The 13,191-nt window shown below is 41.2% G+C and overlaps 1 protein-coding gene across 1 annotated transcript in view; it reads right to left on the reverse strand.

Annotated features, from left to right (window-relative positions):
- Nucleotides 1-5,248: 5,248 nt before the first annotated feature.
- Nucleotides 5,249-13,191, reverse strand: part of TMEM71 (transmembrane protein 71) — a 32,424-nt gene continuing 24,481 nt past the window's right edge. The window contains exons 8-10 of the mRNA XM_055314217.1: nucleotides 10,557-10,618; nucleotides 10,403-10,463; nucleotides 5,249-7,734 (exon numbers count right to left, since the gene is read on the reverse strand). Of these exons, the coding sequence (XP_055170192.1) occupies nucleotides 7,719-7,734; nucleotides 10,403-10,463; nucleotides 10,557-10,618 (139 nt within the window). The 3' untranslated portion in view covers nucleotides 5,249-7,718. The remainder of the gene's footprint in view (nucleotides 7,735-10,402; nucleotides 10,464-10,556; nucleotides 10,619-13,191) is intronic.

Raw genomic sequence — 13,191 nt, forward strand, 5'->3', positions numbered from 1 at the left:
GTGGCTCAGCGGTCTAGCACAGTGTTCAGTCCAGGGCATGATCCTGGAGACCTATCCTCCCTGCATGGAGCCTGCTTCTCCCTCTGCCTGTGTCTCTGCCTCTCTCTCTGTGTGTCCCTCATGAATAAATAAATAAAATCTTTTTTAAAAAGGAATGGATGTAGATAAACCTTAAAAACATCATGCTAAGTGAAAGAAACCAGACACAAAATGTCGTGTACTCTATGATTCAATTTATATGAAATATCCAGAAAAGGTAAATCCATAGACAGAAAGCAGACTAGTGGCTACCAGGGGTTGGGGGAGGGACACAGGGACTACTTAATGGGTGTCAGGGTGTCCCTTTGGGATAGTGAAAACATTTTGGAGCTTGATAGAGGTCGTAGCTGCACAACACTGTGACTCCACTAAGTGCCACTGAATTGTACACTTAAAAATTGTACACTCCAATTTTGGCATGTGACCCTCACCTCAATTAAAATTTTTAAAGGAAAAAAAGCATATATTAGATTTTTTTCTAGCAGATAGGATAAATATGTTCTGACTAGCTTCAGTTAGAAGGAAGGACCTAATGGAAAAACACTGATTCCTCAGAAACTTCCAGAAAGAGCAGGACCACCAGGCCTGAGGGAGCTGGAGGCAGGTGGAGTGCAGCCCTGGCCCCAGGCTAGCTCCAATCCTTCCTCTAATCATCACTGTCCCTGGGGGACAGAGCATCTGATTGGCCAAGCTGTGTCCCATGCCTCCATGCTCCCCAAGACATGTGGTCTGGGTTTGAGATCATAGCCCTCCCCAAAACCACAGAGTGAGGGAGGGGTCATTGAAAGAGGAGAAGAAGGGATATGAGGCAGAATGAGACAGTAGGTGTCACCACAAACACCCCTTGGCTCAGCCCGTACATACTTTCAATAGCATGTGTCTGGTCAATGTTTGTGAGGCATCTCCCCAGCTGGCCCTGCCTGGAGCTCATAGTCATGAGGGAAGATGGTCATGACTTGACCCCTGCCAGTGGGGAGAATGCCATGCAATGGAGAACAGAGGATACCAGGGAAGGTTTTCTGTCTGACTCTTTGTAATCCAGGCAGAGATGGGAGCACCACACCCTCCTTAGGTCTCTGCAGCTATTTGGAGTCACCTCTGTCTTATTGCTCATCACACTGGTGTCACTGTCTCTTTGTATACATCACTCATTGGACCGTAAGCCCTGATCTTCACAGAGCTCAGAAATAACACAGGGACTGAGGCATGAAAAGAAAAGAAAAGAAAAGAGGGAAGGAAGGAAGGAAGGAAGGAAGGAAGGAAGGAAGGAAGGAAGGAAGGAAGGAGAAAAGGAAGGAGGAAAGGGAGGGAGAGGGAAGGAGGGAAGGAAGGAGGACACACAGATATACTGAACACATTAGATTCTAGTTTATGTCCCACTTCCTTTTTCATAAAGGGTCTTTAAAACTAACTTTTGTGTGGCCATCTTGAACTCCACATTGGGGGTGGGGAGTGAGGTGACTTTCCTACAGGGTGACAGCTGATAGCCAGCCTTTCAATAAATCATAGCAGGGAGCTGGGCCTGTCATCTGCCAGAGCCCTCTGCTTCCAACAGGACAATGGCCACACGTTTGACCCCAGATGGTGGCTGTTTCCATGCCCAAAGTTCTTCTCCCTGGGTGGCTTGTTTTCATATCTCATCAACCTTGCAACCAAGACAGTTTTCTTGGATAAACACCAAGATGTTGGCAGTGGCTGTCTCTGAGTTGAGGGATTCAAGGTAACCTCTTCTCTTGTTTATTTGAATGTTCTCATTTTTGTTTCAACAAAATGATGGTGGATTAATTTCAAAATAAAGAAAATCAAATCAATGATTTCATGAAAGTGAGCTCCTTTCTCATGCCACTGTTTAAGCTCACTTTCTCTTGCTTGGTCTTCTCCATAAAGCCACGGAGAAGGGGGAGGATAATCCCTTGCCCCTTCAGAGAGAACCACAGACAGGAACTCGGGCCTGGGGTATAGGTGAGCATCAGAGAGGCTGAGGGAAGGAAGGGCCCAATATCACAAAGCTATAAACGGCAGAGCAGCCAAGTCATACTCTGTCTAACTTCAAAACTCATGTTGTCTCTCCACCCCTCTGCCTGACATTCAGCATTGGGAGGAGGATTTGTTCAGCTAGACAGGCTCAGCCTTGGCCCAGCCTCAGACCAGGGCTCGGCTCTTTGTTCTATTGCCTCACCAGTCGCTAAAATATTTACATAGTCCCAGAAATCAGAAAAATGACTTTCGCTACTGCTCCTGTTACTCCTGGTAGTAGTAGCAGTAGTAATATTGCAGGCTCCACTTTGGAAGAGCTTACTATATATCTGGCACTGTGTTAGGCTTTCCTTACTTTGTGTGTAGACTCATTTAATGCTCATAAAAATGCTGTGAATTAGGGAAATAGTTTTATCCCATTTTATGGACAGGAAAGTTAAGGCTTAAAAAGATGAAATACCTTATCCAAAGTGACACAACAGAGCTCAGCCCCAGCTCTGCTCTGCCCCCAGCCCAAATATCATGTTGTACTAGTGCTAGTTAGCATTCAAAGGTTGCAATTCTGCAGACAAATAAACCTGGAAGATGGGGAGGTGGAAGCTCTAGGATATGGTTCTTGATTTTTCCTTTCACTGAAAAGGAGGAGAAAGAGGAGGAGAAGCAGAGGAGCTGCTGGCACAGAGCTTCAGCTCTGTCCCCTTGCCCACAGCAGATCCCTTGCAGACTCAACTTGAGTTTCGCCCACACAAAAGTGTGCCATCTCAGTTTGGGTTGGTGCGGAGGATGGGTCATCTTCTCTCTCCCCAGTGCAAATGCAAAATGTCAGTTTGCATTGAAAATAAAAGTCCTGAGGCACCAGCCTTTGTCCCCACTGCCCCCACCCCCACTCCTGCATTTCATTTTCTTTGTTTTTATTTCTTTTAAGGCTACAAAAGGATAAGAAAAATTTTGCAGAGTGGTTGCCAGCTATTAGGATCCACCTGCTAAATTGCGGTCTACCCCCTAGGTACCCCGTCTGGCTCCATGGCAGGTGTAGCTTGCAGCTGTAGCCCATTTCACCCAGCATGGGACAGATGGAGGGGATGCAGCCATCACAGCGGGATAGACTTTTTAAAAAATACACGACCAGACCTTCATCAGGGCCTGGTAGGGAAATGTGGCATTGATGCAAAGTATGCCAAGTTAGCAGGTGTCTGCTCTGCTGTATTGCATGAGCAATAGTGGGATTCCTTTTGGGGAGGATGGGGGGTGGTTGGCATCCCCTGCCACACAGGCAGATCATTTTGCATCTGAGTTGTTTTGAAGCAACTACAGTAGATTTTACTTGGGGAAGCACTGAGGGGAAATGGCACCGGAGTTTTAATGACCTGAGTGGAATCTGGGCTTCTCTAATTATGCGTTGTGCGACAGCATGAGGCAGGCATTCTGAGATCCACAATTCCTCCTCTTTTAAATGTGACTGTGTCAGAGTCTATGAGAGTTCACCAAACATCCACATGCTCCCTCACATTTCCTAGTTTTCTCACCATAGTTGTGTGACCCTCACCCTTATTTGTGGAATATAAGGGAAGAGACCCATCTTTCCTCAGCCCAAGGCAATTAAGTGTGCAAGCTTGAAGGTCAATGCCATGATTAAAAGGTAATGGAGAGAGGCCTGGTCCACATCAGGCATTACATGGATTTACTTGTTATGGCAGCTACAATATGAAGTAATCCTTGGCAGGGCTGTGGGAGGGGCGGTGGATTATAGACAAGGCAGGTACAACATCTAGTACATAGTAGATGCTCCATCAAAATGGCAGGCTTTCCTTGAGCTGGGTAGGGCTATAGAAGCGTCTACAAGCAGAGGTCCTCAAGCAGACCAGACAGAGAGCACTGGGTGATTTCTCTCTCCTGTGACATCACATTCATGTCAAATCTCTGACAAACTAGATTTGAGAATCTTGAGGTACAAGGAAGAAGGAAAAGGTCACAACTTGGCTCTTTCATTTAACCCCTTGCCTCATGAAAAACTTTTTCTAGAGTTAGTATTTCTTGAGAGAGTGACTGGGGCAATATCTGATCTTCAAGGTGCCATGCCCTTCTCTTGTAATCTTTCCAACCATAATCAATAATGGGGATAGCAAGGACTGAGGGGTCAACAGGCCTGTATGTGATATCTAGACCTCCTACTTGCCTCTTTTGTGCTTGGGAAAGTTATAACACCTCTCTATGCTTAATTAAGCCTATAAAATGGTGGTTTTCATACCTTCTATTAAACCAATAGAATGTATGATTCATTGATAGCTAGATAGAACCAATAAGATGTATGATACATAGATAGACGGGGAGAGAGAGAGAGAGATCTAGATATCTACTAATATATATATATAGATGGTCCCTGACTTACAATTGTTTGTCTTAGGATTTTTTGACCTTACAGTAGAAACTACTTTGAATCTGTTATCATTAGCTTCATGGCAGAGGGACTTTGCAGATAGGATTGATTTAAAGATCTGAAAATGGAGAGATTATCCTGGATTGTCTGGGTGGGCTCAATAAAATCATAAAAATCTGGGCATCCTGGGTGGCTCAGCAATTTAGCACCACCTTCAGCCCAGGGCGTGATCCTGGAGACCCAGGTTCGAGTCCCACGTCGGGCTCCCTGCATGGAGCCTGCTTCTCCCTCTGCCTGTGTCTCTGCCTGTCTCTCTCTCTCTCTCTCTCTCTGTATGTCTTTCATGAATAAATAATAAAATAAAAAAAATAAGATCACAAAAATCCTCCTAAGAAGGAAGAAAGAAGACAGAATTTGGAAAAGAAGCTATAACAGCAGAAGTAGAAGGGTGTGTTTTGAAGAAGGAGGACGGGTCTAAGGGACAAGGAATGTAGGCAGCCTCCAGAATTTGGAAGATCAAGGAAATGAGATCTTCTCTGGAGCCTCCAGAAGGAACACAGCCTACTGACACCTTGATTGTAGACTCCTAAGACTTATTTTGGGACATCAGACCTTCAGAACCATAAGACAATAAATTTGTTTTGTTTTAAATCATCAAGTCTGTGGCAATTGTTACAACAGTGATAGGAAGCTTATATAATTGGGGAGGAAAGGTCCTGGACACAGTGAAGTATGACACAATTATAAACAATCATTTGCATTTCTGTTTTTAAAAAAAGATTTTATTTTTTATTATTCATTTGAGAGAGACAGAGAGAACACAAGCAGATGGGAGGGGCAGAGGGAGAGGGAAAAGCAGACTCCCTGATGAGCAGGAGCCCCATGTGGGGCTTAAACTCAGGACCCTGGAATCATGACCTGAGCCAAAGGTAGACACTTAACCAGGCGCCCCAAATTATTTTTATTTCTGCATCTAACTTTGAAAGTTATTATCATGTAAATCCAGTGAACCTGTATAAACGAGTCTCCGACACAGAGACATAGGAAACATAAAAAATTCTCAAGGCGCGCTCTCCTGAGAGAGCTTCAAAATGAGACTCTCTTATGCAATTAGCTCCCCATTAAATCCTCTTCAAAGCATGCCATGAATGTGGTTTGAGGACCACCTTCTCCTGATCAGTTTTCCTACTTGTTAAAAAAAAATGTATGGGACACATCCCAGATCTATTAAGTTGTTGGGCAAATCTATCCTAAGCTGAAGATAGGATGGCAGGCTGACTAATGGCCCCTGAAGACATATAGGTCGTAATCACTGGAAGCTGTGAATATTACTATCTAGAGCAAGAGGGATTTGCAGCTGGGATTATGTTAAGGCTTTTGGGATAGGGAGATTACCCTGGATGATCAGAATGGGATTTAAATGTAAATACATATATCCTTTATTTAAAAAAAAAACTTTTGATTTTATTAAAGAAAGTATAAAATACTGAATTCTACATTTTTAATCACTATTATTTTAAAAATCAGTCAAGTTTCTTCCTATTGCCAGCATGTTTCCCATCATGTCCACATATCCTAAATAATATCTCTCTAAAAAATCTTGAAATCTCCTGTGTAAGTAGGCTGTTATCACTTTCAACATAGACATTAATGATACGATTTCTTGGGTCTCTCCCAATTTTTTTCCATTTCTTTTTGCAGTTTATTTGCTTGTATCTCCCGGCCATTGCCACATGATCCTCTGGGATACTCTGATGTGCTCTTTCCAGAATCTTAATTAACTCACCAGTAATCCTCCAGTCATTTCTAGTGATAAGGGTAACAGACACTCCAGTCCTCCCTGCTCTTCCCGTGTGCCTTACTCTATGCATGTATTTGTTGATGTTCCGGGGGAAGTCATAATTAGAGATGAACACATGTGTTCTTTGAGAGAGAGGTGAAGGGATATTTCCTTGCAGAAGAGGAGAAGGTGATGCTTGAAGCGAGTTGTGTGCCTTGAAGCAAGAGGAAGGAGTCACTTTGCCAGCAGAAGCTGAAACTGGCAAGGAAACAGATTCTTCCCTGAAGCCCCCAGAAGGAAAACATCACTGCCAACACCTTGATTATAGACTCCTGAGATGTAAAACAATACATTTGTGTCATTTTAAGCCATCATTTTGTGGTAATTTGTTACAGCAGCTATAGCAAACTAATACAGTGTCCAATTGACTCTCTGCCATGACCACTCTTATGGAGATAGAGATAGATAGATAGATAGATGATAGATAGATAGATAGATAGATAGATAGATAGATATAATTTGCTGATGACCTCATTTACTTACTAGTACTTTTTTCAAGTCAAATTCACTAAATACAAATCATATGAAGAGTAGTATCCTGATATTACCATTTTAGCAAAGACAATCTTCTCCACACAGGTGTCTAGCCAGAGAATATCAGAGAACAACTTTGAGTTGCAGGCCATGTTTGCTTCAAGAACATATTCCAAGCAAAAGCAATGACAGTTTCTTCTATGACCCTCCAGTTGGCTGGGCAACTGCACCGTTTTTATGCATTTCAAGGCACTCTGGTATTTTGCCTTATTTATTTGGCCCTTAAAGATTTTTTTCTCTTATATCTTTATTTTAATTGCACATGAATGAAAGGTAATCATGAGTCCCAAGAAGGCTGAAAACTGTAAGGAAAATGACTCAAAAGAAGAATGTGCTTTCCCAAAGAAAGGCTCTCTCCTGCCCATTTTCCATTAACTGGCATCTGCTGACACCAACTCCCATCAAGCCACTCCTAGGGGCGGGAATGGGGGGGGGATGAAATTTTTTTCTACATTGTATTTTATGTGCAAACTACAATTTATTTACTTTCAAGTTGGGTATTGACTATAGAGACTTGCTTACGTTATTCAGTTAAAGCAGTTCAGTAAAGGGATAGGTGTTTGCAGGCAGGTCCAGGAATCTGCATCAAGCACCTCATAGAATCTTCTAAATGAAAATTAACATTTGAAAATCATGCCTCAGGGGATAAAAGGGGAACATCTACCCAGGTGGTTCCTTCTCTATCACATTTCCTGGTCTGTTCCCTTTCAACTGCTAAGGGTTTGCATAGAAAAGACAAATTAATATTATTTTCCCGAGCATATTATAAGAATGAGGGCAAAAATGAGATTTCTTTTTAAAAACACATAACCAAATTAAAATGTTTTTTTCTTCATTATCCAGTTGCTCACTGCCTTCCAATAATGTGGTTGATTCCAAGCAGACTGCAAATCAGACAATTTCTGGATATTCAGATTGAAGGCATTCATCAGAGACAGTCCTAAATGGTTGTCAGATTTTGGCAAACCTAGATCAGAGAAAAGAGAAAAGAAATGCATGATTCATCCAGATAGACAGGAAATGTGATAACTACTGCAATCACTGCACACACACATACACTCACACACACACTAGCTTGAGTAATCATAACTAGGAAGAGCAGAGCCTCAACTTGAAGTAACTTTTATTTTTATTCCAGCTTGGTACTTAATTAACTACCATTTTATATTGTTTTCTTTTCCACCTGCACCACTTCCTCTAGAACAGAAATCCTTATAGGGTTATCCCCATATTTCTACCCTGAAGTTTACCCATTCATTCACCAGCTATAGAAACACACATTCCAATATGTTAAGAGTAAAGAGAACAGATGTTACCTCTCTCATTACTATGATGTCATAAATGTGCAAAATGCATCTTGCTGATGCTAAAACATATAATTGGTAACGTGGGATACCTGTGATGACCTTCATTTGAAAGGGACACTTGGGCCAATGGTGAACCATATGGATAGTCCCCAAACCCACGGGCTTTAAGATGAACAAAGAAGGTGGTTGAATGAAAATCACATTATGGGATGAAAAGAGGTGGACTCGAGAAGTATAAAGTGTGAAAGAATAGGCCCCTAATCTAATCTACCTTGCACAGTGTAGGACAGGTGTGGGACAGCTGCTCCACTAATGTTTGTTGAGGTGAATTAAGTCTGTGTACTCCACCCCCTTAGATTTGCATCTTTGATTGTCAGAGGAGTCTTATGAGTCATCCTCGCCTCTCGATATTAATAACCATGTCTTTGGCTTATTAACTTCTGGATATGTTTAGGTGTGTGGGAGAGGGTTGCAAAATCTTTAATATACAGATACAGAGCTCTTGGTTATAAAGGAAGTAATTTAAAAATGATGCAGCAAATACATTCAACTTAATGAATATTTATGGTGTATCTACTATTCCCAAGACATTGAGATGGATACAAAAATGAAGTCAATGATTCTTGTTTTAATAGATCTTAAATACAACAGTGTGTGTACAAGAGGCTAGGGAGGGGGCAGCAAATAGAGGGAATAAGAACAAGTTAAAGTATGGACACAAGGGGCACCTGGGTGGCTCAGTGGTTGAGCATCTGCCTTCAGTTCAGGCCATGTTCCCAGGTCCTAGAATCGAATCCTGCATCAGGCTCCCTGCAGGGAGCCTGCTTCTCCCTCTGTCTCTTTCTCTGTGTCTCTCATGAATAAATGAAATATTTAAAAAAAAGAAATCAGGGGATAAAGATTTTACAAACCATCTTTCCAAGGTTCTCACAGTTAATATGCAAGGAGTTACCTAGAGAGGTTGTTAAAGATCCCCCAGAAATTTGGATTCAGAAGAGCTGGAATCAGGATAGAAGCTCTCCAGGTGCTTCTAGAGCAGATGCCATGCTCTGATGCTTTGGGAAACTCTGTTCTCATTACAAGTTCTTAACAAGATGATACTCGTCTTTCCGATTCATTGCACAAGTTCATCTTAAAACCCAAAGAGAAGGGATTTAAACAATTCATACCATCTGACAAACAATGACAATGTTTTTACTTTTGAAAGTGAGGTGCAAGATGGACTTTGCATGAGAATCGGTCATTTAGACATTGTCGGTTAGTCCAGTCCTGAATAGTGCAACATCTCAGCCCCGAAAGCTAAGTGTGGGTGCAAATCTGTCATTAATGCCAGGTGAGGTGCATTTCTAAGTCTCTACAGACCTAGAGAGTGGCCTGCAGCCAGAGGGAAGGAAGTGAGTATCTTAGAGGAGTTTTGAACAAATGTCATTAATACACAAGGGCTAAAGAATAAGAATTTCTTGGGCGACCTCAGGACCCACTTTTCTAACTAAGAGGTTAAACAAATCTTAGCTATATCAATGCCTGCCCCCCATAAAGCTAGAATGCCAGGAAATGAAGAGAAACATCACTCAGAGTGTCAGGAAATCAATACTGGCTGAAGTCCTAAACAAAATAAATCTTCACTAAGTCCCCTTGTGATTTCAGAATTAACACAATGATTTCATAAATAGGGCAACACAGTGTCAAGAGCAAAGGCCAGTAAACTAATTTGAATTATAGACATCCGTCTTCAAGCCATGGGAGCTGATCGCTGGCAGCCATATTGAAGCGAAGGTAATTAACACAATCCATCTTGCAAGGAGATGGTGTTTTGCAGACTGTTTGAAATTCTGTGAGCATTTCACCCAGACCCCAGTAACCCTTTGAAATATGATGAGCCATGACAGTCAGCACACAGGGGGATCGTTAAGTGAGTGAGAGATGGTAGAGAAACACCACACTTCTTAACTGAGACCATTTCATGGGCGGTTTGCCAGCTATTTGGGAAACTATAAGATAAAGTCCTCTTAAGAGGAGGTATTTATAAAGGGCAGTGCTATGAATCTATAAAAGCACTTTGAAATGATTTAAAATTTTAAAAGTCATGTTATTTGTTAAGCCCTACTGCCTTAAAGCTTAATTCTCTATTTTGAGAAATTTGTCAGAATTTAAGAGACAGGATGATAATGCCATTAGATTTTAGCATTAACAGGAAGTATTTCTCAAGAAAGAATCAGGACCTTTCCTGTATGTAGTCATTGCCATCTATTACTCAGCAAAAAGCATTCTCAGAGAGTAGATCATAGTCATCTCTGTCCAGACAGTGATAACACAGTCAACACTTACTGAGCACAAGTGGTGGTTTTGACATAGCTGGCAAGGCTGAGAAATAATGACTTGACAGTATCTTGAATAAGAAAGAGAAAACATTTAAGAATTATTTTTGAATGACCAATAAAATACAGGGATCGGAGAAATAATTTGAGAAATGGTTACTTACAGGCAATAGTTATCATTAATGAGCATGTGAAGACACTGACTGATATTCCTCCCAGAAACCATCTGAAACAACAGAATTTGTCAGGTTAAGCAAACTAATTATGCATTTCCAATACATGAGATGTTCTTTTAGAGTGACTAAATGCTTATGATGTACTTTAAGAGTTACTATAACAACAATAATAAAGATAGTGTGGTATTGGCCAAAGGAAAGACATGAGGGCCAATGGCAGAGAATGGAAAGACCAGAAGTGAACCCATATGGATACAGTTAACTGAGTCTTATCAGAGGAGCAAAAGTAGTTTGATGGGGAAAGAACAGCCTTCTCAGCAATGATGTTGAAACAATTGTATATCTCCACACAAGAGAAGAAACCTCGACATATACATCACACCTCAACACAAAATTTAACTGTTTCACTCAAAATGAGTCATAGTATGAAATGTAACCACAAAAGTATAAAATTTCTAGAAAAGTTGAAGGAGAAAATCCACGTGCCAGCTGCTTTAAAACCTTGCCCAAAAAGCGTTAAAATTTTGGGGTTTTACCAATTTGATGGTTACTGTTTCACGGGGTGGATTTCTAAAAAATTAATTAATTAATTAATTAATTAATTAATTAGACACAGAGAGAGCACTAGCAGGGGGAGCCAGACAGAGGGAGAGGGAGAAGCAGGCTTCCTGGTTGAGCAGGGAGCCCAAGGTGGGGCTCCATCCCAGGACCCTGGGATCATGACCTGAGCCAAAGTGAGACAATTAGCCGACTGAGCCAACCAGGCATACCAGGCATACCATGTTTTTTAAAAGAATAATTGCCTTATTGTTTTTATTTTCAGAACATGAATCAGTGAAAAAAATTATAAATAGGTACAAAAGGGAAAAGAAAATATCACTAAAAATCTTCTCCATTGACCTAAAGTAGCCGTTATTAAATATCAATGAATACCCTTTTAGACATCTCTTTGTGTGCATTTAAATTTTTTTTAATTGAGACTTAACAAATATACAGTAAAGCATTGAAAGTGCACATCTTGGTTTTGTTTTGTTTTGTTTTTAAACTGAACTCCTGTATTCACTACCCAGATCAAGATATAGAATATTTTCAGCAGTCTCTAACATTTCCTTTGCCATCCTTCCTACTCTTTTCCCCAGAATTAATTACAATTCTTCTTCTTCTTCTTTTTTTAAGAGAGTGAGAGAAGGTTGGAAGGGGCAGAGGAAGTGGGAGAGACAGAATTTTAAGCAGGCTCTGTGCCCAGCGTGGAGCCCCATGCGGGGCTCGATCTCATGACCCTGAGATCATGACCTGAGCCAAAATCAGGAGTCAGACCCTTAACTAACTCACCCACCCAGGAACCCCATCAACTACTATTATTATATTTATAACAGTGGGTTAATTTTGCCTTTCCTTATATTTTACATGTATTGGCAATCATACAGACTCTTGTATCCGAGATTCATCCATGCTGCTACCCATATCAATAATTTTTCTCATAACCAGTCTCTTACTTAAATAAATCTCTTTATTTTCAAATAACTTTAGAGATACAGAGAAGTTGCAAAAAATATCACAGAGGGTTCTCATATACCCCTCACCAAGCATCCCCGAGGATCAGCATCTTACACAACTATGGCATACTGTCATAATGAAGGAATGACATTGGTTCACATTCAACCCACACGTCATTTGGACTTTACAGTTTTTCCCTAACTTAACCACGTTCCATGATGCCTTCCAGGATGTCTCATGATATGTGGTCATGTCTCATTGGGTTCCTCTAGGTTATGACAATTCTTCAGACTATCCTTGGTTTTGATGACCTTGGCAGTTTTGAGAAATCCTGATCATATAATATGTAAAATTTCCCTTAATTTAAGTTTTTCTCTGGTTAGATTGGAGTCCAGAAGACCACAGAGGTGAAGTGCCAGTCTTACCACATCGTATCAAGAGTACATGCTATGAATATAACTCATCCCTGTTGATGTTAACCTTGAACATCTGAGCATCTGAGGTCATGTTTGCTACGTTTCTTGGCCATGAAGTTCCCTTTTTCCCCCTTTCCATCCTCTGTTTTTTGGAAGCAAGTTTCTAAATGCAGCTCACACTCAATGGATGGGGAATTAAGCTCCCTTCTTAAGGGAGAAGGGGAGTATCTACAGGAATTAACTGAAGAGGAACATTTCATTAATAGTCCCGTGAACTAAAAGAGAAGTTTCCATGATCAACTACAGTTGGAAAATACTAAGTTAAATAAAGGTAATCATATTTCTTCACTGTGTTATTTCACTGGGCCTATATTATGCTAATGCATACATGATCCTCTGACTTGGGATATACAATGCAGAATTTAACCATGGGACCTCCCCCACTTTTTGTTCTTTTGGTCCCATTGTGATCTAAAAATACTTAATACTTCTTTTTTTTAAAAAAAGATTTTATTTATCTATTCATGAGAGACCCCCCCACACACACACACACGCACAGAGAGAGAGAGAGAGAGAGAGGCAGAGGGAGAAGCAGGCTCCATGCAGGAACCCAATGCAGGACTCGATCCCAGGACTCCAGGATCACACCCTCGGCCAAAGGCAGGTGCTAAACCGCTGAGCCATGCAGGGATCCCCAATACTTCTTAAAC

The sequence above is a fragment of the Nyctereutes procyonoides genome, unplaced genomic scaffold, assembly GCF_905146905.1.
Source record: "Nyctereutes procyonoides isolate TBG_1078 unplaced genomic scaffold, NYPRO_anot_genome, whole genome shotgun sequence".
Classification (NCBI taxonomy): Eukaryota; Metazoa; Chordata; class Mammalia; order Carnivora; family Canidae; genus Nyctereutes; species Nyctereutes procyonoides.